This window comes from Aspergillus pseudonomiae (assembly GCF_009193645.1).
Source record: "Aspergillus pseudonomiae strain CBS 119388 unplaced genomic scaffold BDV37scaffold_15, whole genome shotgun sequence".
In the NCBI taxonomy this organism is placed as follows: Eukaryota; Fungi; Ascomycota; class Eurotiomycetes; order Eurotiales; family Aspergillaceae; genus Aspergillus; species Aspergillus pseudonomiae.
This window is the reverse complement of record NW_022476007.1, coordinates 104,736-131,807: the sequence shown is the minus strand read 5'-3', so window position 1 is coordinate 131,807 and position 27,072 is coordinate 104,736. Positions and strand designations below refer to the sequence as shown.

The 27,072-nt window shown below is 49.7% G+C and overlaps 9 protein-coding genes across 9 annotated transcripts; 4 read left to right on the top strand and 5 right to left on the bottom strand.

Annotated features, from left to right (window-relative positions):
• Nucleotides 1–186: 186 nt before the first annotated feature.
• BDV37DRAFT_291800 (sugar porter family MFS transporter) lies at nucleotides 187–1,874 on the bottom strand (the record flags this gene model as incomplete). Its single annotated transcript, XM_032089031.1, has 2 exons — nucleotides 187–1,572; nucleotides 1,629–1,874. The coding sequence occupies 2 exons, from the start codon at nucleotides 1,872–1,874 to the stop codon at nucleotides 187–189; spliced, it is 1,632 nt and encodes a 543-aa protein (XP_031943970.1).
• A 762-nt stretch (nucleotides 1,875–2,636) lies between these two features.
• BDV37DRAFT_269698 (aconitase family-domain-containing protein) lies at nucleotides 2,637–5,938 on the bottom strand (the record flags this gene model as incomplete). The annotated part of the gene is made up of 3 exons (XM_032084406.1): nucleotides 2,637–4,482; nucleotides 4,552–5,073; nucleotides 5,799–5,938. The coding sequence occupies 3 exons, from the start codon at nucleotides 5,936–5,938 to the stop codon at nucleotides 2,637–2,639; spliced, it is 2,508 nt and encodes an 835-aa protein (XP_031943969.1).
• A 393-nt stretch (nucleotides 5,939–6,331) lies between these two features.
• On the bottom strand, nucleotides 6,332–9,053 carry BDV37DRAFT_280609 (uncharacterized protein; the record flags this gene model as incomplete). The annotated part of the gene is made up of 4 exons (XM_032086614.1): nucleotides 6,332–7,523; nucleotides 7,584–8,744; nucleotides 8,795–8,892; nucleotides 8,955–9,053. 4 exons carry the CDS (start codon nucleotides 9,051–9,053, stop codon nucleotides 6,332–6,334), a joined length of 2,550 nt encoding a protein of 849 aa, XP_031943968.1.
• Nucleotides 9,054–9,607: 554 nt separating this feature from the next.
• On the bottom strand, nucleotides 9,608–10,604 carry BDV37DRAFT_280608 (mitochondrial carrier domain-containing protein; the record flags this gene model as incomplete). The annotated part of the gene is made up of 3 exons (XM_032086613.1): nucleotides 9,608–9,676; nucleotides 9,738–10,475; nucleotides 10,527–10,604. 3 exons carry the CDS (start codon nucleotides 10,602–10,604, stop codon nucleotides 9,608–9,610), a joined length of 885 nt encoding a protein of 294 aa, XP_031943967.1.
• A 264-nt stretch (nucleotides 10,605–10,868) lies between these two features.
• BDV37DRAFT_291798 (uncharacterized protein) lies at nucleotides 10,869–12,217 on the top strand. The gene is made up of 3 exons (XM_032089030.1): nucleotides 10,869–11,127; nucleotides 11,191–11,887; nucleotides 11,942–12,217. The coding sequence occupies exons 1-3, from the start codon at nucleotides 11,046–11,048 to the stop codon at nucleotides 12,108–12,110; spliced, it is 948 nt and encodes a 315-aa protein (XP_031943966.1). The 5' UTR covers nucleotides 10,869–11,045; the 3' UTR covers nucleotides 12,111–12,217.
• Nucleotides 12,218–12,661: 444 nt separating this feature from the next.
• On the top strand, nucleotides 12,662–14,101 carry BDV37DRAFT_291794 (SMP-30/gluconolactonase/LRE family protein; the record flags this gene model as incomplete). The annotated part of the gene is made up of 3 exons (XM_032089029.1): nucleotides 12,662–12,828; nucleotides 12,881–13,358; nucleotides 13,417–14,101. The coding sequence occupies 3 exons, from the start codon at nucleotides 12,662–12,664 to the stop codon at nucleotides 13,927–13,929; spliced, it is 1,158 nt and encodes a 385-aa protein (XP_031943965.1). The 3' UTR covers nucleotides 13,930–14,101.
• Nucleotides 14,102–15,107: 1,006 nt separating this feature from the next.
• BDV37DRAFT_242351 (MFS transporter) lies at nucleotides 15,108–17,527 on the top strand. Its single transcript, XM_032081306.1, has 4 exons — nucleotides 15,108–15,657; nucleotides 15,721–16,707; nucleotides 16,768–16,899; nucleotides 16,958–17,527. The coding sequence occupies exons 1-4, from the start codon at nucleotides 15,329–15,331 to the stop codon at nucleotides 17,202–17,204; spliced, it is 1,695 nt and encodes a 564-aa protein (XP_031943964.1). The 5' UTR covers nucleotides 15,108–15,328; the 3' UTR covers nucleotides 17,205–17,527.
• A 3,113-nt stretch (nucleotides 17,528–20,640) lies between these two features.
• BDV37DRAFT_280604 (GNAT family N-acetyltransferase) lies at nucleotides 20,641–21,627 on the bottom strand (the record flags this gene model as incomplete). The annotated part of the gene is made up of 1 exon (XM_032086612.1): nucleotides 20,641–21,627. One exon carries the CDS (start codon nucleotides 21,625–21,627, stop codon nucleotides 20,641–20,643), a length of 987 nt encoding a protein of 328 aa, XP_031943963.1.
• A 462-nt stretch (nucleotides 21,628–22,089) lies between these two features.
• BDV37DRAFT_291793 (uncharacterized protein) lies at nucleotides 22,090–25,432 on the top strand (the record flags this gene model as incomplete). Its single annotated transcript, XM_032089028.1, has 4 exons — nucleotides 22,090–22,153; nucleotides 22,238–24,579; nucleotides 24,610–25,334; nucleotides 25,366–25,432. 4 exons carry the CDS (start codon nucleotides 22,090–22,092, stop codon nucleotides 25,430–25,432), a joined length of 3,198 nt encoding a protein of 1,065 aa, XP_031943962.1.
• Nucleotides 25,433–27,072: the final 1,640 nt, after the last annotated feature.

Below are 27,072 nucleotides of genomic sequence, written 5' to 3'. Positions count from 1 at the left end.
GTGCACTAGTACTCGCATTAAGCTACTCTAACTCATTGCCCGTTCCCCCCTGAGGAGTCCTACCACCACAGATGCAATGACGGCTAAACGACATAGGCTAAGAACACCATTCATATAAGTCTGATATCTATAGCTATATCCTGGGACCCATGAATATTCATGCCTGCAACCAGAGCCATCCATCCTTCAGGGCGTCGTATCTTTGCCCTTCGCCTGGACATCCTCTTCATGAATAGATATTACCTTCTCCTCATCATCATTCTCCCTTGTCTCCTCACCAAGCGTTGGAACCTTCTGAAACCCGATCATATACCATGGGAGCGAAAACAATGCACTCGCACTCTCCATGCTACGTCCCTTGCATTCGGGGAAAGCAAAGAACACCCAGACAGTGGCACACGCAGTGAACGCTGTAAATAGGGCAAACGGCCCGAACGATCCCATAGAAACAATCATGTTAGGAAATCCTCTTGTGATGCCAAAGTTCAGCAGATTTTGGTACGTGAACGTGAGCATGACGATGGTTCCACGCAGATGTGTGGGACAGATTTCCGATGCAGTCAGAGAGAAGGCTGGCGCCCAGCCAATCGCGTAGCCAACAGCAAAGAGACAGATGCTCACGATACTGACCCAGGCGGCTGGGGACGGCGCAGCTGAACCTGACAGATCGGCAACACCGAGATAGACGGCTAGGTAGAGCAAGCAAGCCGTATTCACGGCGGACCCAATGAGAAGAAGTGGCCGCCTACCAAAACGATCCGTAAAGAAGAAGGCGTAAAGAAAGACCGAAACCACTTTGATAAGTCCATAGACAGCAGTGAAAAGAAGGACCTGTCTGGAGTCTAGCCCTATTGACTTTAAAATTGTCGGCGCGTAATAGGTAATGGAGTTTCCACCCGACATGATGAAGAATGTTTGGATCAGGGTAACAAATATCAAAAGACGGCGCGTGGGTGCATGGGAGATGCATGTTTTTAGGAGAGATAGGGTTGACTTGAGCGCTGACTGAGTGGATGCCTCCGCCGTAGTGTCGACTTTGCTCTGCAGTTCCATCCACTCCTGAGCAAAGTAATCGTTTGACTCATCTAGCCCACCTCGGAGTCGTGATAGATTGCTGCGGGCAGCTTCCACCCGCCCACGCATCATAAGATATCGAGGGCTTTCCGGAAAGAAAGGATAGCCAATGAATAGAATAACCGACGGAATAGCTTGCAAGACAAAAGTAGTACGCCACTGCCAACTAGATTCCGAAGATATAACACCCTGTGATGCGAAATTGATCCAGTAACTTCCCGCAACACCACCCATGATATTGATGTTGTAGAAAGTCGTCATCATACCGCGTAGTTCCTGGGGGGCAACTTCAGAGATGTATACAGGCCCGGCTGTCATACCAAATCCCGACCCTATACCGGAGAGAACTCTCCCCACGAGCAATTCGGCGAACGAACCAACATTCCCACACATTAACAGTGCGCCAATTGTATAGAAAATAGCAGAGGTCATAATAACAGGTTTCCGCCCCCGTATTTCACCCAATGGCCCTGATAGAAGGATACCTGCCACTTGCCCCTATTCCTGTCAACACTTCGAGACATGAGAAGACGCCAGGGTCAGAGGGGACATACCAGGAGCATAGAGGAGACCGCCCAGCCACTGTTATTTGATACTTGGGCATCGCTCAAATCTGTCCAGTGGAAGTCCCGGACAAAGGGATCCAAGCTCATGGCCCCGGAGATGTTAGATGTATTGAATCCATGGAGGCCGCCGCAGTAGCTGGACCAAATCACAGCAAGCCAGATGTACAGCCTTTTTGCTTCAGCAGGGATCTGCTTTACAGCATCCCGGGAGAAGCCACCGCCGGCAGCACCCATGTCTTCTGAATGTCGTGTACGGAGAAAGGTGAAACAATGGAAGAATGAGTCGATGAAGGATATTAGAAGCAGATAGAAGGAATTTGCAGCGGACAAGTCGGAGGCACAATCTTGGACTAATCTCAGCACAAGACTGGGTAGCAGAAGACTGGACAACCTCCAACCCTAAGTATCCTTTACCTCTAAGGCATATTTGCGCGGGGCTCAAGCCTCATCATCGGTGTCGTCGAATATTGCCTGACAGGCATGGTGTGGAGGTGGCAAGTTAGTCAAAGTCTCCATGAACGGGTTTGTCCTCACACTAAAGAAGCTGACCACTTAGCTAGGGTCAATTACACGGACATACCCCGGACTGCATCCTCCATCGTATCCACTGGGACATTAGTGCCGAGCCCGTTGAGTCTGGAGTGCTCCGATGCAGGAGTGTTCCGGTGTCGTGGAAAAAGCCTATTCTACGCTACCCCACACATATACATCGCCAATGAGGGAGTTCCAATTATAATCCTCACCGAAGGCGTGAAATCCCGAGTGTGGTGGTTATACCTTCCAGATTCATTTCAGGCGTGGGGCCTTGCCCTCGTTTTTGTTTAATCCCGCTCGTACGATTATTGTTGCGTTCTATCGACGCGGATAGGTGGACAGGGACCTTAGGGCAAACAGACGATGAAGGTGAATATTCTTAAAATCATTGTAACTAGTGGCATAAAACAATGTACAAGTGTGAAATCTATAGTGGTATAAACATTTAAATACAAAACCCGCCTATTTAGTGAGGGCGGTATGCTTAATATGGTTCAAGGCACTGCCAGCGCGCAGCCAGTGCAGCTGGCCAGAATGATAGCTGTGGTTCAACTGCGCATTCCACGGGGATCCCTCTCGTGGAGTGACACGCATGGTAACCTGTCGACCGGGTGCCAATTCACCATCTTCGACTCCAATTAATGTCACGCGATCGCCTTCCATGATCCTGTCATAGTCCAAAGGATCTTCGAATGTCAGAGGTAACATCCCTTGCTTCTTCAAGTTAGTTTCGTGTATCCGCGCGAAGGAGCGCGCAATTACGGCCACCCCTCCAAGATAACGAGGTTCCAAGGCTGCGTGTTCGCGTGAGCTTCCTTCGCCGTAGTTGAAGTCGCCGACAATGCACCACCGGATCCCACGCCCTTGGAGTTCACGGGCCACTTGAGGCACAACCTCCACGTCCAACGTAATGGGGTTGCGAGTGTGGCCTAGCATCTGTGGGTCGTTACCAGGGAGGAATGCATTTGTTGCGGTAGTGAGCATGTTATTGCTAATATTCTCTAAGTGACCTCGGTATTTATACCATGGCCCTGCCGGTGAGATGTGATCTGTGGTGCACTTGCCCTTCACTTTCATCAACAGTTCCATGTTAGTAGCACACCCGGGCTGCCATGGTGCAAATGGAGTCAACAGTTGCAGGCGGTCGGACTGCGGATCGATGATTACAGACAATGATGAGCCATCACTTGGAGGCTCTTGGAAAGTTTCTTCTCCTGAAGCAAAATTCCCTGGAAGTTCCCGGCTCACAGGGGCTTTGAATTGAAAGGGTTTCTCTCCGTCATTAGACTCTACAGCAATGCTGTCTGTTAACGGGTTGAAGTCAAGGCGTCCAGCGTAAGCAAATGCGGTCACTATCTCTGGCGAGGTAACAAATGAGTGAGTCGCTGGATTGCTATCGTGCCGGCCCACAAAATTCCGGTTGAAGCTGGATATCACTGAGTTCTTCTCTTTGCCCCGCACATCGACATCTTTGCGGTCCCACGAGCCAACGCAAGGCCCGCAAGAGCTGCTCAGTACAACGGCACCGGCATCCTGCAGCTCTTGGAGTATACCATCAGCTTCAGCCGTGGCGCGAATCTGCTCACTGCCAGGTGCAACGAGGAAGGGTGTTTTAAATTTGGCTAACCCAGCCTCACGAGCTTGTGCGACGAGCTGTCGCGTCTTGTCAAGGTCTTCATAGGAGCTGTTGGTGCAGCTTCCAACCATCGCATGGCTCAGATTTATGGGCCATTCACTCTGGGAGGCTGCTTTCCCTAACTCTGAGATGGGATGGGCAAGGTCCGGGGTGTAGGGCCCATTGACGTGTGGCTCGAGGGTGCTCAGGTCAATTTCGATAATCTGATCATAGTATTTTTCCGATCCTTCATCGGCTTGCAGCAATACCTGCTTAACCTCTTGTGCCGCCTTAGCTGAATGCGCTCGCTTCGTCGCTGCAAGATATCGCTCCATCGCAGTGGTGTAAGGAAATATGCAGGAAGTCGAGCCAATCTCTGCAGACATGTTACAGATCGTCGCCATGGCCGTAGCTCCCAGAGTTTCCGTGCCGGGGCCAAAAAACTCAATGACGCGACCTTTGCCTCCAGAAACGGTCAAGATGCCGGCGAGCTTGCAGATGATGTCCTTTGTGGATGCCCATCCGGATAGGTGGCCGGTCAGGCGCACCCCGACGATATGAGGCGTGACTAACTCCCACGGCATTCCTGACATCGCATCAACTGCATCAGAACCGCCAACACCAACGCCCATCATAGCCAAGCCACCGGCATTCGGCGTGTGAGAATCCGTACCGATAATCAGGCCGCCAGGACTACGGTAACACAGATGATTAGTATGACTAGATATTTATATCTCCAAGCAAAATAAGTGGGAAACGCACACGGCATGGTTCTCAAAGATCACTGTGTGGATGATCCCTGAACCAGGTTTCCAAAACCCGATTCCATACTTTCTAGACGCGCTACTCAGGAATTCGTAGACTTCGGCATGCTCTGTAAGTGCCCGCTTTAGGTCTGGCTCTGCTCCCTTCTCGGAGATTATAAGATGATCACCATGGACCGTCGTTGGGACTGCGACTCGCGGCAGGCCCGCACTGATAAACTGTAAGAGGGCCATGGTCGCGGTAGCATCATGACAGGCGACACGGTCCGGTCGCAATTCCAAAATCGTCTTCCCCCGATCGATTTCCTGCAACGACCATATTTTATCATCGCGCGGGATCAAGTGGCTGTATAGCAGCTTCTCGGTCAATGTCAGAGGGCGCTTTGAGCCTTGCCTTACTGCATCTAGGTTGCTAAGTTGCTCGCCATAGTTGACCCCAAATAGCTGGTTTCCATGAGTAGTCAGCATGAGGCCTCCGTCAGTATGCGAAATACGGAATACACACCGGGATTGTGTTATTCTGGGTTGCGAGACTTCTGACAGGCGCCCCGACCAGACGAGGTTGCGGTCGTCCGGCGCGTAAAACTGGGGATAGAAAGCGCTGCATTGTCAATTTCTTCCTCCAATTCGTGCGACCATGAAGGACAAGATGTTTGAGAGGATCAAGAAGACGAGAGAAAAAAGATAAAGGCAAGTTGGAAGTCCAGTTTGTAGATTATCGGAGAAGCTTTGGAGCTCTCAGGACTACTCCGGACCAATCAGCGAACGTTCGGATCGTTCCGAACCCTCAGTCGGCTTTCCTCCGCTCGTCGGCGTTTTCACCTTGACTTCTTCAACCCTCACCTCCTCGGTGGTATTGCACTCATCTTCCTCGATTCCCTTCTGCGACAGATCGTGTATTTTAGCCTTTGGTCAAAACTTAATCATAATGGCCAGCCGATCCAGTGCCATCCGGGCTCTTCAACAGTTTACTTCCTGCGATGTGAGTTAAGCTACTCATCACCGAACACACAATCTAGGGAACATCACGGGTCGGAAAAGCTCACGGAGTTGAACAATAGATTGGTGATGCGCTAGTTAAGCTTAAAGTGCCCTGTGGTGGCTACTTATCAGGATTAAAAATGTTCTCTCCTGGGCCGACGAGCCCGAAAGCAAAGATCTTCGGCCCTGCCTACACGGTCCGCATGGTCCATGCCAACGACAAAACCGCGCCCTCCCCCCAGCGTCATTTTGTTGATAACATACCTCGAGATAGCGTCGTCTTCGTTTCGCAGCCAAAAGGATTGATCAGCGCCTGTTGGGGCGGCCTGATGAGCACCCACGCCAAGAAACAAGGTGCAGCTGGGGTCGTTATTGACGGCCGCTTCCGAGATATCAATGAGCATCAAGAGCTGGATATGGGCCTCTTTGCGCGTGGAGTCAGCATCCTAGGATCAAATACTTTCACCAGGTCGTCAGAGCTGAACGTGCCAGTCGCGTACGAGAATCGCGAAATTGGCGAAGAGGTGGTCATTAACCCAGGAGACTATGTGCTGGGGGATATAGACGGTGTGGTGGCAGTACCGGCGGACAAGGTGGAGGACTGCGTCCGACTTTGCCAAGAGCGTTATGAGATTGATGAGGAGACCCGGTTGTGTTTAGAAAGGGGGGAAGAGATGGGCCCCACGATCAAGCGATTAAGGAAATAGATAGATGGCGCAATAGGTTACTTTGTATAGCATAAAGCCACAAGTCACACTGAGTTGGTAGAACTCTGGCCTGTTTGTACGGTTCGTGTATCATACGTACTCTGGGTTGTCCATGCTAGTGCTAGAGAACGGATCCCAGCCCCAGTCACCATGCAAGTATTCCACCAAGAAGCCCTCCATGGCTGAGTCAATGGTAGATTGGTCGGAGTCAGCCGGGAGAAGGCTACCAATCTGTGATAAAAACGGGTCGAGTTCGCTCTGAGTATGGTGTTCCTGGTATGACCCGGTTCGCATAGTTTCTGTAGCCGTGGCTGCGGCGTCAACAGAGCTGACAGAGTCATATACAACAGCATGATGGTGGTCAAGAACGGGTAACCCCATCTGCGTGTGGACCATATCCGGTGTAGCACCCATATTCGATGCGAGTGGTGGCAGATCTGAAGACTGGACAATCCGTCGCCGTTGTACCCGTGATGGTGGTTGCAGTTGAGACAAGGTTTGTAGCTGGCTCAATCGCTTGATTGTGAGATCTACCATGTTATCAAAACTGTCCTTTCCTTTGCGAAGAGACGGCCACCACTGGCTGCCAACGCTGAGTAGGTTAGAGCATGTGCGAAGATCGCTCAGAGCTTCCGAGAATGGTATCGTTTCTAGGAGGTCACGCGAGGCCCAAAAACAATAGACGATCGTGGCCCCAGAAGAGAAAATGCCATGTACATGCCGCCAGGTATAGTGCAGCTTTTCTTCATGGTTGAGATACTTGTATATCCGTAAGCGCCGCCGACAGCTCTGGTAGCACAGGTTCAAAGCAGCCCTTGACGGTGACCGAAAGACTTGGGACGGCTGGAAAAGCAGGGTGATAGCCGAATGGTACAATGATTCCAGTTTAAGTTGCTCGCAGTGAAATTTCAAATCTCTGTCCTCGATGTCCTGCGTGTTTGATGTCGGCCGAAGACTCGCCGTCTCAGCTAGCCAATCATCTAGCTTGGCCTTTATGCGCTGCTGTATGCTAGCTAGATCCGTGGGCCATATGATGGCATCCCCTTGCGCTGGCAACCTATAGAATAGAAGCTTTATTTCCGAGATGTAAGAGTCGACCCGGAAGCGATAAATGCACAAAGCCATGGTCTCTGGCGATGGCAGTTGCACATCAAGTTCATTAGTATCATTACTCTGTTCGGCTGGGTATGAGAACTCTTGGATTTCCTCGAAGTTTGGCCACCTTACATCGAACGTCTCGTCCCGAATACCCAGTGGCCTTCCTTGGATTGTTGCTATGGAGCTATGATAGGCTTTTGAGCATGTATTTTACGAGGTGCATTGGGTATGGACGGTAACGTACCGGTCAAGGGAATAGACTGTATGGAAGATAAGCCGGCGATTCGTCAATGCGGTGGGTGTGAGTTCAGAGTAGTCAGTGGGTTCTCGATGGAGGCCTAAGTCAATGCAATGCGACGTGGCAATGTACGAGAGCGTCCAGATGTTGATAGCGGCAGGACCAATCAAGCCCTGGACCATTAGCAGCAGCACTCCTTGTAGAGCTGGCACGGAGATGCTGCAGAAGCATTCAGAGGCAGCTGACATAGCTACCCGATAATACTTGTCAGGAGAGTGATCAAAGCTTCTGTTCCGAGTCATAACGGTCGCCGCAAGTGAGAAGACCATAAAAATATGGAACGTAGCTGTGAAAACAGAAATCGGTGTGGTTTCGTTCCCGGCAATGATATCGTATCTTCCATTGTAGGAGAACGCGTTGATAGAATCAATCCAGCCATTGGACCCTATATGGCCATTGCAACCGAGGTCTGCACAGTCTCTCAGTGCCCGATAGGCGTTACATACTGAGTGAGGATGAAGAAATGGGTGATCCACGTGGATCACCTGGAAATAGACTTCCAACAAGGCACTGGCTTCCTCTGGTGACGGTAATTCCTTACTCACGATTAGCATCCCCAGTTGCAACGATACAACGGTTTTCTGCACGATTACCTCTCTCAATCGATCATAGAGAACCTGATAGCCCTCGCGCGACTGACTCCGACCAAGGGCCAAGCGGCGACGATGACCACTGCGAGAGGACGTTGACGCCAACTCTGGGCTGGCAGTAGAACTTCGCTCGCTGTCAATGCCAATTAGTCTCGTGAAAAGCAGACCAGATGATGATCCTAGATAGTGTTTCTGTCGGGAATCGGAGTGCAAGGAGAGCATGCCCAGCTCAACGAAAATGGGTTGTTCCACCTCTGACCCCTCCGCCATAGAATACGAGCGCTTGGAAGATGTGGTAGCTTCAACAACTGGTTGATCTGCACATTCGAGTACCGGTGACGGTGCATGCGCACGCTCCTGACCTGTTCCACTAGTAGACATTGCAGGACGAGAAGCGGTTGTTTCATCCATGCTGGTCATGTCGACTGCAGGCCCTTGAGATACATCGAACTGAGGGTCTACCTCCTTCAGTCTTTGTTCAAGCCAGCTAATCCTGGCATAGCATCGTGTGATGAAGCTAAATTGTCGTCAGCCATTGTCTACCCGTGGAATGCCAAAATCTCATACTCTCGTGGGATGGATAGTCCATTGTTCCGGCCATCGACATCGACACACGGAACACCTGCACGAGCACAGTTCCCACACGCTGGAATACTTCCATCACACTGGTTGGAAGAGCGTTAGCTGGGATCGTCAAGCAATTTTTGTCCTTACTAATCGGCTGGACGTTACTTGCCTTCACACGTTTGGCGCGGCATCGACGACAGGCTAACCGCACCTTCTTCGACGGTGCTGGTGGGACAGCATCGGCATCTGTAGGTGCCATATGGTTTACTAGGGATTCACAAGCCCATCAAAGCGATATGAACGATTTTCTGTTCTAATGTCGTGTAGGTGTGGGGAGGAGCAACCAGGATCATGCATTGTATGCGAGGAAGATCCGGGGGGCAAAATGGCTTGGCAGTTTGCAATGTTTGCTTGACTGTAGCCTTCCGAATCAGGCAATCCACTTGCTTGCCGAGTCAGCGACCGGCGGACTAAAAGGATATGAATGATCATGGAATGTTAACAAGTAGGATCAGATAGAATCGGTGGGGTAATAGTTTTGATATATTGATAACAATCATTAATCTCTACTACGCACCATCCACCCTTTGCGTTGTATATCTAGCACTAAAGTCTGCATGGGGATAATATACAAACAAACACTATATATATATCTCGATGTCCTTACGGCCACCAAAAATATTTGACTTTAGATCTTGACATTTGACACAAACCACGAGGTATCCGATTCTTCCATTTCTGCGTGATCTAACTAAATGTTGACACCACCGAAACCGAAACAGAACGAAAGAGAGCCTTTCTCCCTGGCTGTCACTAACCTCGGAACGACCCCGTCCACTGAACCACACGCTCGTATATCGCAAAGCTGATAGCACCCGAGATCTATAACCATGTGTCAGAAGCCAGCGGCATGGGCTAAAAGGAATCAGATCGGGAGACATACGCTGAGCCGGGCGAGACGAGGAGTAGTACCCTTCCATAGCGCCAAAGTACCTTCTGTACTAACGATTGACTGTAGACAATGGACAGATCCGCGGTATCGCTGAGAGCCATCCAACGCTTGTAGACGTGTCTTGATGGTATCGAATGGCATTGTAGCATACACCGTGACTACACCAGCCATCGCCCCGGCGATCACGGTACTCCAGACTGGTGCGTTATTGCCTGCGCCCGCACTCGCGAGCGTGGTGAGATGGTGAAGGAAGAAGTTGTAGCTGGTAAATCGCACCATGGCGTTAGATGACTGCTTTAGCGTGACGGGCAGCGTCCCGCGATACAATCCAGATATGCCTTCGGTCGATAGAATAGTCCGAACTGCATGGCTGGCCGACTGGTATATCTTCGCGCCCGCTCGGTCATCAATGATCTTGGTTTTCAATGTTTCCCCGGGCGTGACAACGAGTACGCTTTCCGCAACTCCTGCAACCAGACCTGCACACATGTTTCCCGTTGATGTCACCTTGCCAGACGAGTCCGTAGGCATCCATTTCTTCGCAGTATCGAACGCGAAGAAACGAATTCCCGATTTAGATGCATTAGAGACGCAAAAGGCCATGCTACCCGTGTATAGATGGCGAATACCATGTTGTCGGATCGTAGCGGTTAATAGCTGGACCGGAGACTGCTTCGGGGCATTGGGATTCAGTAATTGTTGGCGAGTTTTCAAGTATTCGGTGGGATACTATCGATGCGTTTAGTTTCATCCCGAGTGCCATTCGAAAGGGAGTGTTACTGTCAGAAGGCTTTCGGCGCCGCCAGCTGCAGCCCCAGCGACTATGGATTGCCATGAAGTGACTTCTTTCTTAGACATTCTGGTTGCGGTTTCATCTGATAACCCTTCAATTCCATGACCGGAGAAATTATATCACGCGTCATTGATCACTGGTCTCGCACCGATGCGCTGGAATTGGACGATATCGGCTCTCTTTCCTATCTTTCGTCATGTCGCCCGCTGTTGCGACATTCGCTATTGCGGCTTTTCCTTTTTTTCCATCTCCTTTTTTGTCCACCGGAGCAGTCAATCCCCACGGGAAGGGATGAGCGGGAAGAATCCGTTCGTGTGGAGGCCGTAGTGGAGTCGGCCGGAGTAGCCCGCGAGCCTGGACATGAGGACAGCTCCAGACCCAGGAAGTCATGAGCCACCAGCTGAGTCTGGATACGCCCGAGTAAATAACTTAAGCTCATTGCTAGACGATGCGGCCGGCAGTGGGATGCTCACCGGAGTGAACGCAAATACCGCTATTTCTTCGCGATGACCATATCAAGCCAGGATAATGCTATCACTCAGCTGTTCCCGCATGGATGCTGGGATGCTCATCACCACATCTTCGATCGTGAGAGCTCTACCCCGAGGTGGGATTGTAGCGAGACTTGCTAACGAGAGTGGTACAACTAAGCCGTACAATTTGCTTACGCCGCCGATCGCCACTTGACGCCTCCACCTGCAACCATCGAACAATTCATCAATTTCAAGAAGAGTTTGGGTATTACCAATTCGGTGTTAACACATGGCCTATCGTACGGAGCCAACGTAGAATCCTTGAAAAGCTTCGTCAAGCTGCTAGGGCAATCCTCCACGAAGGGGATTGGAGTCATTGACCCTGAGACGGTTACACGGGAAGAACTGCAAGAGATGCATAATGCCGGCATCCGAGGCATCCGAGTCAACGTCTATAAGTACAAGGCTATGCACGATGCTGAGCTTCAGAAGGTTGCACTTCGGGAACACGCCCGCATGATTGGGAAGCACTGTCCCGGTTGGACCATGGCGTTCACACAAACCCATCCGGAGTTCTGGAAGGAGTTAAGACCAGTGATTGAACAGGAGATCACTCCTGCTGGAATTCGCCTGATTACAGATCACTTTACGTTACTAAAAGGTCCAAGTATGCTTCCACCCGAATGCGAGGGAGATGTGACCCGCCAAGTGGGATTTGAAGACATCATGGACCTGGTTCGCAAGGGGCATTTGTATGTCAAACTCAGTGCGCCGTACCGCGTGAGCAATGAAGCACCTTTCTATGACGACCTTAAACCATTGGTCCGAGCTTATATCGATGCGAATCCGAAACGAGTCCTCTGGGGGAGTGACTGGTAAGTGAGATCCATACCGGGAGTTGGTGCCTCGGCTAACATCTTTATGATAAGGCCTCACACGCCACGTATGAAGGTCCGGACGTATGACGAGGCGATGAAAGAGACCCCTTTCCTGGAGGTGGACGACCACGCATGGCTGAAAAGTCTACGGTCGTGGTTGTCAGAGGATGAATGGCATACTCTTATGGTAGAGACACCAAAGGCGCTTTATGATTGGTAGACGAGGCCCAAAGTATGGATTGGAGCTTTGATTTCAATTTTAATTCTGATCTTTTGCATCCTCATTTCCCCCTCTCAATGTGGAGAATCGTAGATGCTACTCGTAGCCCTACTTCCACATAAGACTGTAGGACAGTCATGTAGGCAAGCCTCCCCCGAGATTCAATTCTTGAGGGGAGCTTCTCAGTGCATACGCGAGCATAGCATAGCCAACATTAGACCAGGAAATGATAATTGCGGGGAACAACGTCTCCTGCCCGGATCTACCCCACGGGGTCTGCCCGTAGCTCGGACTCCCCGGGAAGAGACCAAGGCCAATGACCGATGGTTGGAGTTTACTACTCTGCTAGTGTCGGTTCTTTCGTTGTCGCGCGAGTCATGTCCTGGAAGCATCCGGCTTATGCTGGGAGTACCCCGGACAGTTGCTCGAACAGCACCTATAGACTATGGTTTGCGGGGTGAAATTGGTGTATTTAATCTAGATACAAAACTCTGACTCCAGGAACAATTGCGAGTGTATTATTCCCGAACAGAAGAAGGGATACCTACAATATGGATACCTACCTGAACTCGCTTCCGCCGCTTCTAAACAACAGCCTGGCCAGATGGGCGTATATTTCGCTCGCCGCATTCGCCAATCTTCCTGGCCATTTCAACCGGACAGCGTTTGAGGCTCCATGGGCAACCTCAGAGGTCTCTGATGAAGGCCTTAACACAGCGTAAGGAGGCCATCCCTTCTCAGCGATTTATATGACGTACTGACGGAGATAGATTATCGTATCTGAATACCACTGATTTTGTAGCCTACGATTCGAGGTTCTTCGATATCATTGGCCCTAACGCAACAGTGGAGCATGTTCAAAAACTAGCCTACCAGGTTCATGAAGCGCCGTGTTATATCAAGGATACCAATCAACTCTTTTTTGTCGAATGGGGCCCACCAGGGGGCGACGATGGCATTCACTCATGGCAGTACCTCCTGGATGTGGAGACCAATACCCTGCACAACATAACCACTGACCCTCCCACATACAACGTTCATGGATGCGTCTACTACAATCATTCCATCCACGTGGTAACGGATGGATACAGTGACCTTCAAACAGGAGAGCTGGCAAAGATCGACCCTCACAGCCACGAGAAAACAACATTGCTGAACAACTACCTGGTGCAGCCATTTGCGGGTTTCAATGACCTGGAAATTGACCGGGAGGGTAACTTTTGGCTGACAGATTCAAGATCAGGCTGGGTATGTTCAGGTTGTCATGCCCCCAGTCAAACGCTTAGGTTACTGACCCCCGCAATAGGGCCGACAGATTGTTGATTTTGCACCCCCAACAAACCCCTCTGTCTACTTCGTTGAACGATCAACCTTTCGCACTAAGGTAGTCTATAGTACCACTGGGAATACCAATGGCGTCGCTATCTCCCCTGACGGGAACACATTATTCATCCCGGAGACAGGGGTCTCGAAGTACTTTCCAAAAAGGACCGATCCTTATGGATGGAGACAGCTCTGGGCGTTTGATGTCTCGAAGCGAGGCTCCGTACTGTCAAATCAAAGATTCCTCACCAATCCCATTTCCTACTTCTATGATGGCGTCAGGGTGTCGCGACATGGGTTGATCTTTTGCGGTGCCGGGGATGGCGTTGATGTTCTTGATCCCCACACAGGGTATACGCTGGGTACAATTCGCGTCGGTGGGGGTGAGAATGGGGCTGTGAGTGTGGCATTTGGGGAACATGAACTATGGATTGTGGGCAAAGGAGGAGTATGGCATGTCAAAGGGATCCAGGAGCAACTGGCTCGAGAGTGGTAGGCGAACTTCCCTCGCGCAGAGCATCGGGATTTGCCCGATGTGGCCAGTCATATAGTGCTCATGGATATCAGAAGAAGTTGAATTTGCTTGTAACTTGCGATATTCGTAATTCGCGGCTAGTGCCTCTCGTCGCCCTGCAAAGTAGGGATATCATTTGAGTTGCTAGACTGGTTCCGCTAAGCTTAGGCTACCGCTCGAACGATGTTAAGACTGGGTAACTCCGCTTAATCTCGCTCGGCGCCTCCATAAGAAGAGGTGATGAGCTGGCAAGCTTGATCAAAACAGTGTATGTGAACAGTGGGTTATTTTCAATTAAAGAAAAGGTGAGGGAAAACTGTTCGAGTGTTAGATTCTCGAAGGCTCTGCTTGGTAATTGATAATAATCGGTCTCAAGGATATCGTAAGAAAGCCAGTCTTCGTCGGTCTCCGTAGGTTTAAAGTCGGACTCATACATTCGCTTGGAGCATCTGATTGGCTGCCGGGCCTACGGCGACATTGACCCTACTGCTTATATTTCTAAACATACCGATGCGCGTTGTGTGCTAGGAAGTATTTCATCAATGTAGCATGATGCATTGCTGACAGCGTTTTTAATGATAGTCTGGAGTGTCTTATCCTGAATATCCGGATTGATAGATTGCAATACGGAGTGACAGGACGATTTGTTTATCACAGTCACAGCCCGCAAGGTAGTCTAGATTTTTCTGATGTGTGGGTTCATAGGAAGAGTGAGCCCCTGTGGTGGCCAATATCAAGGTACCAATGAGAGCTACGGGATGAAGAACGGGCCATGCACATTCGCTTTCACGGCATGGCTTTCAGTACCGGTCATCGATGAGAACTGGGCCGGAAGGGCCTTCCCGTCATTTCCATCCTCATAATCGGCACTTTTACTCCGTCCTGAACTATGAAAAATCTTCTGTCCTGATACCGAGTGTCGTGATGGCGGCTACTCTCGGTTGGCCTCGGTCCTGAGTCAGGGTTCACTAACCTGTTCCTGACACTCGCCACAGCGCCGTCAATAACCGAAGCCGTCAGAGAGCTGCCGAGGCCTTGATTGGCCACGTTTCCGACAGGCACATCCTGCTATGGCTCGTGCGCGTTTCTATAACATCATTTTTATATCGAAAATCTTTATCGCGGAAAAGAATGGGTCTATCCGATACTGAAATCAGGCTCTGTTTGGCAGCAAAACGTCAGTGGGCTCGTCTCTTTTCGATGGAGCACACCAGACTAGAAGAAAATGATGTGGAAACTTGAGGGCTAGTTGGGTCTGTGGCTCTATCCATTCCTGTGTATATTAGTAGCAGTTGGGAACCTTTCCTTGAGAATTCTGTTGAATTCTCACACGCAGCTATTTCTCTGTACATATCCATAAATTCGATATAATCGCTTTACAATGGATTATACCCGGGGTGACATCCCGACTTACCAAGAAGAGCACCGCAAATGCCCATCTCTAGATGAGACCGACACCGATAGCGAGGACTTGACCGAGGAGACGGCAAACCATATTAACTCACTAGAGCTGGAGCGCATAAATACCTATCGCCTTCAGCAAAAGACAACCGTTGGCTCAACCAGAGGCCCTCTGCCCCGAGAGCAATGGCTACCCATGGGCGCTGGGAAAGAATATCCTCCATTGCTTCCTGATCCCGAGCAATATGTAGTTGAGTTTGATGGACCAGACGATCCATTACATCCCTACAACTGGTCCATGCTGAGAAGGTTCGCCTGGCCCACAACGGATTCACATAAGTGGATTTAGTTACTAACACGGCACCTATTTAGAGCGTTTCTCGTATGCATCCTTTGCTACTCAACCTTTGCCGGCTCCTTCGCTAGTGCTGTCTTCTCCGCTGCCATTGGATCCGTGAGCGAGCAATTTAATATCGGTACTGAGGCTGCCTCACTAGGCGTCACATTATATGTTTTAGGTTTCGCTGCCGGTCCGACGATCTGGGCGCCGGCCTCTGAGCTTATCGGACGACGCTGGCCGTTGTCCATTGGCCTCTTCGGCTGTGGTGTCTTTAGCATTGCGTGTGCCACTGCAAAAGATGTACAGACTATTATGATCTGCCGTTTCTTTGCTGGACTGTTCGCCGCCAGCCCCCTCTCAATCGTCCCTGCTGTCTTTGCCGATCTATTCAACAATGCCCAGAGGGGTATCATCATGTCGATCTTCTGCATGGCTGTCTTTATTGGACCCTTTGCCGCCCCCTTCGTGGGTGGATTTATCGCCATGAGCTCCCTCGGGTGGCGATGGACTATGTACATATCTGCCATCATGGTGTTCCTGGGCTTCATTCTAGTCTTTCTATTCCTGGATGAGTCTTACCCTCCCGTGATTCTGGTCCGTAAGGCCTCGGAGCTTCGTCGGCAAACGCATAACTGGGGAATTCACGCCAAACAAGATGAGGTGGAGATTGACTTCAAGGAACTCGTCCGGAACAACTTCACACGTCCGATAACCATGCTATTCACGGAGCCCATTCTCCTCCTCATCTCCCTTTACATCTCGTTTATCTATGGCCTCATGTATGCTTTACTCGGTGCATACCCAGTCGTCTTCCAGGGTGTTTACGGTATGAACATGGGTGTTGGTGGCCTTGCCTTTGTCGGTCTCATTCTGGGTGAACTGCTCGGTGGCTGCTTCATGCTTTCTCTCCAGGGTGGCTATAAACGAAAACTTGCAGCAAATGGAGACAAACCTATCCCTGAATGGCGTCTCTCGCCTGCCATTCTAGGCGCTGTACTCTTTACTGGAGGGATGTTCTGGTAAGCTACCGCCCCTCTGTCTATATACCTAGTTAGCACCATTACTGACAATCTCAACAGGTTCGGCTGGACCGGCTACACATCGACCATCCACTGGATGGCTCCCATGGCCTCAGGAGTCCTTACTGGTGCCGGAATCTTCCTTATATTCCTGCAATGCTTCAACTACATCGTGGACTGCTATCCCGCACTGTAAGCCTGCCAATCTCTCACTATACCCAGAGCCAGTAGCTAACAGGATAATGCCTAGTGCGGCCTCCACAATAGCAGCAAACACGATCCTCCGTTCGGCAGTCGGCTGTGCATTCCCACTCTTTTCGAGACAGATGATGCAGAATCTTGGCGTCCAATGGGCCGGAACCATGCTGGGCTGTATTGCAATTGTGATGATTCCGATCCCTGTGGTGTTTAAGCTATGTGGTCCTTGGCTAAGGGCCAGGAGTAAATTGGCTTGCTCGCCGGTTTATGATGTTGAAAAGAAGCCTTATGATGTATGATTCTTGATGTTTGTCTAAAAGTTTGTTTCCTAGCTTTTGCTTTTGTTTTAGCGAAGATACCACTTGCATAGCGTGTGATATGGTGTTGTGAATTTTATTTTTTTTTGATACCGTTAGGGGACTCAGTGCCGCCAGGGTCCTGTATGCCCTACTGACCAAGGTGCCCTATCTGATCCTGATCCCATCAATCGCAGCCAGGGAGACTACCCTTTTTCTATTAGCAGCTGGTCTAGCTATCAGCCAGACAACAATTCTAGTAGCACCCCTGGTAGCCCTAAAAATTGATCTCTACCGCAAGGCACAGGCCCTAGGACTCTCGGTCCGGATCTATGGGGATAGCCATGACCAAGGATCAAATCCTCGAATTCTACTGTTTTCGATAGAGTCTCTTTCAATGCCTAGATTCTACAGCTATGCCAGAACCCTGGCCAGTAAGGGTTTATTAGACCACGTGATCTTTGATGAATGTCATTTAATCCCCCTAGCTCAATCCTATCGTCAGGTGATGCATCGGGCGAAGCAGGCTATGCAGCTACCAGTTCCCATGGTCTTCAGCTCCGCTACCATGCCTAGATATCTAGAAACTGAGCTGAAATCGATGATGATGATCAATAAATCTGAGGTGATCAGAGCCAATATCAATCAGTCTAATCTAGTCTACAGGTGCAACTGATATCTCAAAGGATTGGATATTCCGAGGCCCTGATTCAATTTATTAAGCATTTTGAATGGAGCAATCAGAATGCTGTAAGGCCGTTGAAGATTATTGTATTCTGCATGTCCAAGGCCCTGGTCGAGGATCTGTATACCCAATACCCAGAGACCTACTATTTTCATGCCGACCTACCTGACCCGGTCAAATAAGACCAATTAAACCGCTTTATCCAGGCAGGTCAAGCAGATCAAGCAGGTCAGATAGGCCCCGCAGTCCTCGTGGCCACCAGCGCTATCGGAGCCGGTTTTGACTTTACCGATATCAGCCTAATCATTCACCTGCAAGGCGCCTGGTCGTTCACCAATTTTATACAGGAGTCAGGGAGGACCACTTGGAGCCCACAGGATCGAGGGTCGTCCTGGTGCCTGGTCAAGCCGTCAGATCTAACCACTAGATCCAGTGATTCCTATAAGCGGCAGCTGTTCCGGGCCTACTTGACTAAGAAGGTCTGCCAGACAGATGGGGCGCTGTGTGACCTCTGTCAGGGTACGAGCAGGTCAATATCAAAATACTATTCAGCGGATCCAAGCAGTACTATCAGGATAGTATCGATCAGATAGCAATATTAACCGACAGAATTTGAATCTGGTGGGAGGATCAGTGTCTATACTGCTTTTTATAAGTCTATAGTAAGTAGTAATCTTCTTATATATCTAGGGTATACAGTAGATATTAAAATATTGACACGGGCCAACTATCTTAGATCAATTAAGTCAACAGAACTGGCCATACCAAACCCTAAATCCTAGGCAATTCAACCACAGCTCTCACACATGTCAGATCTTTCAAGAAACAATTGGCCATTTGAACTTAGAGTGGCGGCCACAGTTTCAACCACCGGTTGATATCTGCTGCTTTACCTGTTTCCTACCTACTAAGATCTACTGGGGAGCCTTAGACAGCCAGCTGACCTGTCGGAGCCCTCCAAATTATTCTAGTCTGGCTGAATCTGATAGTCTATCAGCGAAAGCTATTATCAAAGCTCTTTCCGCAATACTCTCCGATCTGGCAGCCCCTGCAGGCCCCTTCCAGCCAGCTGATTCAGAAGGCCCTAAAATATCAATGCGGGCCAATAGACACGGAGGTCCTCTACAAAGTGATAATCTTTCTTGATTTTAACCTGGTATAAAAGTCAGTAGATGATCAAGCTATTAGATAATTCCGTAGATAATTTACTAAATTAGGTACTAGAAATAATCTAATCAATAGAACTGGCATCCAGATTGAATACAGAGGATACAGCGGCTTACGGGAGATTTAGTAGACTACTAGAAATTTATTGACAGTCGAATATCGTAGATTAGGGTTAAATTAGTGGTCGGAGATATCGTATTAGGGTCAATAGAGCTGATGGTAGCTATATCTGATATAGACTATCCGTTCCAATTGGCTTGGCATACTCCAACAAAATCTCACTCTAAGTAAATTGGCCAGTCAACAATTAAGATAGAGAATAGACCCAAAACTATTAAAGATTGAGATCAAAAATTAATTTAAAAAATAAGAAAAATTCCAACCCCGACCACGTCCGGATCGGCCTAGAAATGGGAGAGTTTGGGGGTACACGACGTCCGACCGTCGTACACCCCCTATACGCGTCGAACCTAGAAGTAGGCACGAATTGGGAAAGTCTGAACCCATTGACTGGCTCACTTGCCGTGTCATCTTTGCCTACCCCTAGACACGGAATGCTCTATCCTGCGTGCTAAAGGAAGCCGAGAACAGACTGCAAGGCGTGCGCAGCGAAGGAATCACATAACCTGAATATTATCTAATTCTGTCTAGATCCTTTTTACACTTGACTTGATTGCCGAAATGATGTCCGGCTTGGATTCTCGACCAATCTAATGAGAACTCAGACACTGAGAAAAAAAGCCTATCGTATGTATGTACCAATATAGGAGTGCTTCCATGCTTCGCTTATGCTCCGCTGCGCAATCAAGCTTGTAAACAAAAGTTGGCCCATCCTGTGCGAACGGAGTACAATCAAACCGGTGGGCCGTGTACGCAGATCGCTACCCTAAATAAATAAATATGAAGCCATAGCAGCTGAAAGGGTTAACTTTTGGCCCGGCACTTGGAAGGGAGCTGAATTAATCTGACCTTTCCTATTCGGGGGGTTTATAATAGTCAGGTCAGTGGATCCATCAAGGAAGTTCTATGGTTCTAGATTCTGTGTTGATCTCTGCTCTAATCAAAATTTCCTTAGCAATGAGATTGTTTAAAACACCTGTAAAAGCTGGAAATATTTAGCATTTGAATAATTCTAATAAACGCTAGTAAATACTGTCTGAATTAGGAAAGGTCAGGTTGCCTTTAGTTCCGGTTTGGCCGAACTTTCAACTTAAACTGAGTTCTCGAACTACTTGTGCTGATCCTAAAAGAACTAGAAATCTACGATCCCGCCCCACAGCAGCTGAACTACGACTCTTTGATTATAGATTCTATTAGCTAATTTTCACACCTAATGAGCCAATCATTGTGCTTATCTTTGGCATTGTACCTTACCCTTCGGTATGTTTTGAAACCCCAGAACTGAATTAAAGCACGGAAAAGGGGCGGTCAGAAATCTATCAGCTGACAGGATGGGAGGACCAACTTTGTGGAAAGAAATCAGATTAGGCCATGATTCTTCAGTAAACTATGCTATAATATATTCCCCATCTCAATTGAGGTGACAGAAACGCAGACATGTGCATGTCTAAAGGAAAAGCTTTCGAGTTATACGATCGATGAATCCAGCGGGATGGGTATATTGAAGCTCGGTAGCGCATGATGGAGCCAGACATTCGGCTCGATATAGACACAGCGCTGTTCATCCACATAATACCGCAAGGGTACCAGGCCTCTTGGAAACACAACTTCGACATATGCCTTGCCCGATTCTGCTTCCAGTTTGAGAGACCCACCCTGCGCAGCCTGCGGGATATTGACCCCCGTCCACTGCTGCCACTCCTCCACACTGCCCTCCACACGCATACTTCCCCGCGCCACCTTGATCACCTTAGCCCCCAACCGAACATGTTTCCGCAGCCATGGATCAAATGGGAGGTTGGGATCTGGTGTTGTCGCCCGCCATAAGACGTAATCTGTCATATTGGTCATTGGGAACTCTGATTTCCGTGTCGGCCGTAGCGGTACTACCATAGCGTCAAAGTTGCGCTCGATAGCTGCTTCTTTCATAGCCAGGATAAGAGCTTCTGCTAAGCCCTGAGAGCGGTATTCCGGAGAAACAGTGATAGAAATAGCGGACAGTGCGTTAGGCTGTTCTATTCTAGCTGCGGCGGGATCGTTGAATGGGGTTGGCCTATCTAGGGCTTGGGCTTGGACAAGGCCTTCTCGGGCGAAGTATTGTTCGAACGCTCGGGAGAGGATGGCATCATAACCTTCATCTGGAAGGGTATGCAGCACTTTTGGGTGTTGGGCGAGGGCTATTTTACCCCCGATTTTGGCTAGTTCTGGCCAGTAGAAGGGAACAGAACGTCCGCAGGCGATAATGTGCTCTTCTCCGTAGTTATCAACTTTAACAATGATATACTGAAAGCAAGCAAAGGCTTTGATCTTGTTAAGTTGGCTACAGTAGTATTGGAAGTATATGTCCTGGTCGAGGAAGAGCGGCCAGGCAGCATTCAGTGGATGATTTGGATCTTCGAGGACCTTCCAGAGATCCGGCCTACTCTGGGCAGTGTGAACGAAAAGGTTGTCCATCCGTCTGTTCTGTGATGAAATGTAGATCAAAAATGGTTATTAGCAGGAGGTAAAATATGAAGTACGACGGTAGAGCTACATTTTAGAATCGACTTGGAACATCTGAGAAAGAGTAAAGAGTCAAGACGGCCGTCACCTTTGAATTGAGCTAGTCTCCATTGCGCGATTTTATGAACTCGCGGACATGGGATCGAGCAGCTGAATGCAGATCGCTTTTTTGTTTTTGTTTTTGTTTTTTTTTTTTTGTTTCTTCCCCCCTAATCAGTGGTGATATTCGTCTCTCGGCCCACTTGGCGTATATGGCGAGAGTCAGCTCAGCTGAAGGTTTCTACCTGCAGAAAGAGTACTAGTAGCTACTGGCAAGCATTAAATCCTTTAAAATTTAACATCGCCTTATAATCCATTCTTCCTCACGAAAGTCTGAGTGTAATTCATTTCGGCGTACTCCTGGGCCTCAAAACCATGACGGTGGATTACGAAACCCCAGATCCAACGCCAGATCACCTCAATCAGAACACACAAAATGGTATCCTGGCTCCTCAACAACCTGCTGTTCCTCCATTCTCTCTGCTACCAAAGAGTGCTGGGTCAAAAGATCTTATCCTAATAGCTAGCCGATTATGCGGAACTACCGAAGATGATGTTGAGGATGTTTATCCTTGTACAGTCGTGCAAGAAGCTCTAGTAGCGCTCTCTGTCAAGAACCCACGCACATACGTCGCTCGGTATGTGTATCGCCTGAAAGATGGCATCACTTTCGATAAGTTCCACGCTGCATGGGATTCCACTGTAAGAGCGCATACGATTCTCCGTACGAGAGTCGTGCAGCTTGGCTCTCAGGGTGCGATTCAAGTAGTTCTGCGTCAGGGAATTGAGTGTCAAAGAAGTGGCGATCTCCAGCAGTATCTCATCGATGACTGCGCAAAAGAGACACCGTTAGGAGCACCGTTGGCACGGGCTGGCTTCATCCAGGGCGAGAAGTCTACAAGCCCAGCCTATTTTGTCATCACTTTGCACCACGCCTTGTATGACGACTGGTCGCTGGCTCTGATTCTTAAGCATATTGAAGCTGCATATGCGGATCAACGAGTACCAGATCAGTTCTTCTCCCGGTTTAGCTCCTACTGCATGGATGCTTCCAACGAGACAGCCGCCCAGTTCTGGCGCAATGAGTTCTCGCGTATGAATCCAACTTCATTCCCGTCTCTGCCAGCCGAGTCGTATACGCCGGCAGCGACTAGGTCTCTCATCCAGACGACCGAGTTTGACGAATTCATGAGCTTTGACGGTCTATCGACGACTGTCACCATGGCCTGGGCAATTCTCATCTCCCGCCATACGGCGTCCGAAGAGGTGGTATTCGGCGTGACGGACACTGGACGACGCGCTACAATGCCCGGTGTGGAATTGATGAGCGGCCCGACGATCGCCACATTCCCCTTCCAGGTCCTCGTGGTCGATGGCCAACCGGTTGCCGACTGCTGGAACCAACTCCATGCCCGTCGAGCGGAAATGGTTCCGCATGAGCAATTCGGTCTCAGTCAGATGCGCATGCTATCCCCAGAAGCCGCTGCGGCCTGTAAGTTTCAGAGTCTGATTGTCTTGCAACCGAAACGACGGGATGATTACTCGCTCTTCGCCGAAGTCACGCACGACCAGAATCTAGAGAATCATGCCACGTTCGGAACATACCCGATCACTCTCGTTGTAGAGCCGGCAGGGGATTCAGTCAGCGTGCAGGCTGTATATGATCATAATATCGTGCCCGATGCTCAGATGGAACGGCTGCTTCAGCAGCATTCCCATATCATGAAATGGGTCAATCGCAGAGATAATACGCGCATCGGTGATATTGAGGGCTTATGTCCGGAGGATAAAGCCCAGTTGCAGATGTGGAATAGTCAAAGAGCGCCGGAAAATATCCAACGATGTGTTCACGACTTAATTTCGGGGTTGTCGCGATCTCAACCAGATGCTACTGCTGTCTGTTCCTGGGATGGCAAGCTGTCCTACGGCGAGCTCGAAGTTCTGTCAAATGGCTTCGCTGCGCAACTGTTGGAAGAGGGTGGTATAAAGCCGGACATGATTATTCCACTGTATTTTGAGAAATGTAAATGGACCCCGGTGGCTATTCTAGGTGTCATCAAAGCTGGCGCTGCATTTGCCTTGTTGGATCCTGGCACGCCGCTGGCGCGATTACAGACGATCTGCGAGAGCACTAGAGCATCATTTGTCGTCTGCCCTCCAGAGTTAGTATCCCGAGCAAGGGAGCTGACAGGCAAGGTTAGTGTGCTTAATACTGACGACAATAGCCTTGCAACTCTGGCTCCCAGCTACACTGGGTCCGATGTCACACCATCTAATATCCTCTACGTCGTGTATACCTCTGGATCTACAGGCCAGCCCAAGGGGGTTGTCATCGAGCATGGTGCATTCTGCTCCAGTGCGCTGGCTTACATTAAAACCGCTGAAATGAATAAGGAAACTAGAGCCCTGCAATTCGCATCATACTCATTCGATGTGAGCGTCACCGATCATCTAGCGACCCTGCTCGCTGGAGGCACAATTTGCATCCCCTCGGCCGAAGATCGGATGAATGACATTGTCAGTGTCATTAACAAATTCCAGATTAACTATGCAGACTTTACCCCATCCTTCCTCCGTTCTCTCCGTCCTGAAGATATGCCGACTTTGCAGACAATTGTTGTCGGAGGGGAGGCATTATCGCGAGCAGTGATAGACATCTGGGGAAACCATGTCCGGTTACTCAATATCTATGGACCGGCTGAATGTTGTGTTCTTACTACCATCCAGCCTCACATCACCCTGGACTCAGACCCGTTGAATATCGGATTCGGCACTGGGGCTGTATGCTGGGTGGCCGATAGCAACGACCACAACCGTCTGGTGCCTATCGGTGCCGTTGGCGAGCTATTAGTCGGAGGGCCGATCGTAGGACGGGGATATCTGAATGATCCCCAGAAGACAGAGGCTGTTTTCGTTGAGAACCCAGAATTCCTGGGCAGGTTTTCACCCTCGTCACCACAAAATCGCGTTTACAAAACAGGCGACTTGGTACAATACGCACCAGATGGATCGATTCGATTCCTAGGCCGAAAGGATATGCAAGTGAAGTTGCGTGGCCAGAGAATTGAACTCGGAGAAATTGAATACTGCTTGAATCAGTGCTTTGACATCCCCGGTTTGGTGGTGGACGTGGTGAAATTCAACAGTAACACAGCCGTTCTTGTTGCCTTCATCCTTCGAGAGTCTGTCGGGGCGACAGATCCAAATGAGCTTTTTCATATCCCTGACGACGTGTTCCGGTCCAGTGTTGCTCAGGCAGAGGCACATCTCCGTACTCAGTTGCCGGGGTATATGGTCCCAAGTTTGTTTGTGCAGCTAGCCCAAATGCCCACGACCGCGTCCGGGAAAATAGACCGAAAACGGTTGAAAGAGTACATGGCTTCTCTATCTCTGGATGATCTGCAGAAATATACGGCCGCAAAGCATGACAAGAAGCCCCCGTCAACCGAGCACGAGAAAGTCATCCATGGATTTGTGACTCGTTTACTTGGTCTGAAACCCGAGGCAGTCGGCGTGGAAGACACTATATTTAGTTTAGGAGGAGATTCAATCACCGTGATGAGGCTTGCTGGATTGGCGATGGAGCAGGGTTGGGTGATGACCGTCGCGGATATCTTTGCGTCTCCAAAGCTTTGTGATATGGCATTGAAGATGCAAAGGTCCCAGCAGACGGACAAGCAATATCAACCTCTTTCCCTCATCCAAAACCTGGAGCTAGGAAATAGTGATGACATTAAACAGGAGGCCATAGGTCAGTGCCATGTCTCCGGTGACGATATTGAGGACATCTATCCCTGCACCGCTTTGCAGGAAGGAATGATGTTTCTGTCCCTCGCGAATCCCGGTACTTATATATGCCACTTTCTCTATACAATTCCGCCGGAGATGACAGATGAGCAACTGCAACAGGCCTGGGGACAGACAACTAAAGCCAACACTATTCTGCGGACCCGTTTCTTCCAGGCTGGCTCTCGGTTATACCAGGCAGTCATTCGCGACGATCATGTGACATGGGACAAGCCGGACGATTTGGAGGAGTATATCGCCGAAGATATTCAGCGCCAGGTCGATATGGGCGAACAGCTCGTCCGTGTTGCGACTACCACGACTTCCGACCAAACTCGCGTGTGGGTTCTGACATTGCACCATTCTCTCTGCGATGGATGGACTGTCCGGCAGCTCTTGGAGCAGACCACAGCTGCATACAGAGGGCAGACCCTCGATGAGCGACCTTTTAGCTCGTTCATCGAGTATGTTCTCGACAGAGGTAATGACGAAACACAACAGTATTGGCAAACCGAATTCGCCAACCTTGACCCCCGTGCTGCCAGTTTCCCGCCCCTTCCCTCAACACATTACGCTCCCCAGGCAGAAGAATCGCTAACATACCCTATCCTGAATCTCACCGACAAGGGCACCGAACATACGTTAACGCCGTTAATCCGTCTCGCCATGGCGATGGTGCTGTCACGATATAGTGGATCCACTGATGTTGTCGTTGGACTCACGACATCAGGGCGTAGCGCTTCCCTACCTGGGATCAACACAGTCACTGGTCCAACCTTAGGCACATATCCCATGCGAATTCAACTGCGTTCATCTGAAACAGTCGAAAACGTCATGTCAGAGATTCAGGCAAACTCCATCCGCGTACTTCCGTTTGAGCATTTTGGTCTTCAAAACATCCGCAACGTAAGCCCGGATGCCGCTCGGGCCTGTCAGTTCCAGACATACTTGAATGTCTGGCCAACTGTTGAATCCGAGGCTCCAGAGCCTTTCACTCTATACCAGGATGGCTATTCCGGTCATGCTGCGTTTGGCGGCTTTGCCCTCGCCATGAGTTGCATGCTGGAGCCGCGGAATGATGGGTTTACCGTGCTAGCCAACTACGACCCGCAAACCATCACGCACGACCAGCTCACCACGTTCTTCTCGGAGTTTGAGCAGGTGGTTCGTCAGATCTGGTCAGACCCATCCCTCACCATTGGTCAGATCCAAGTAGGAAATTCACAAACGGGCCTCAAAGAACCGCTGGTCGTGGGTTCAGGGCTAGCTGGTGATGCCTCTGCAGAGGTTGAAAACTCTGGCGACATCAGCCAGGCTCCGGTGCATGAAACTGCGAGTATTGTTTGTGAAGCCGTTGCCAACGTTCTTAATGTAAACATCGACAGTCTCAAGATGCGCGATAATTTCTTCCGAATCGGCGGTGATTCCATCGCAGCTATGCAGGTCTCCGCGAAGTGTCGTTCGCGAGGTCTTCTTCTCACTGTGGCCGATATTTTCCAGAAGAAAACCATCGCAAAGATTGCAGAAAAAGCTATATTGGCCCAAGGTAAGGATGGTGTTTTGCACAACGAA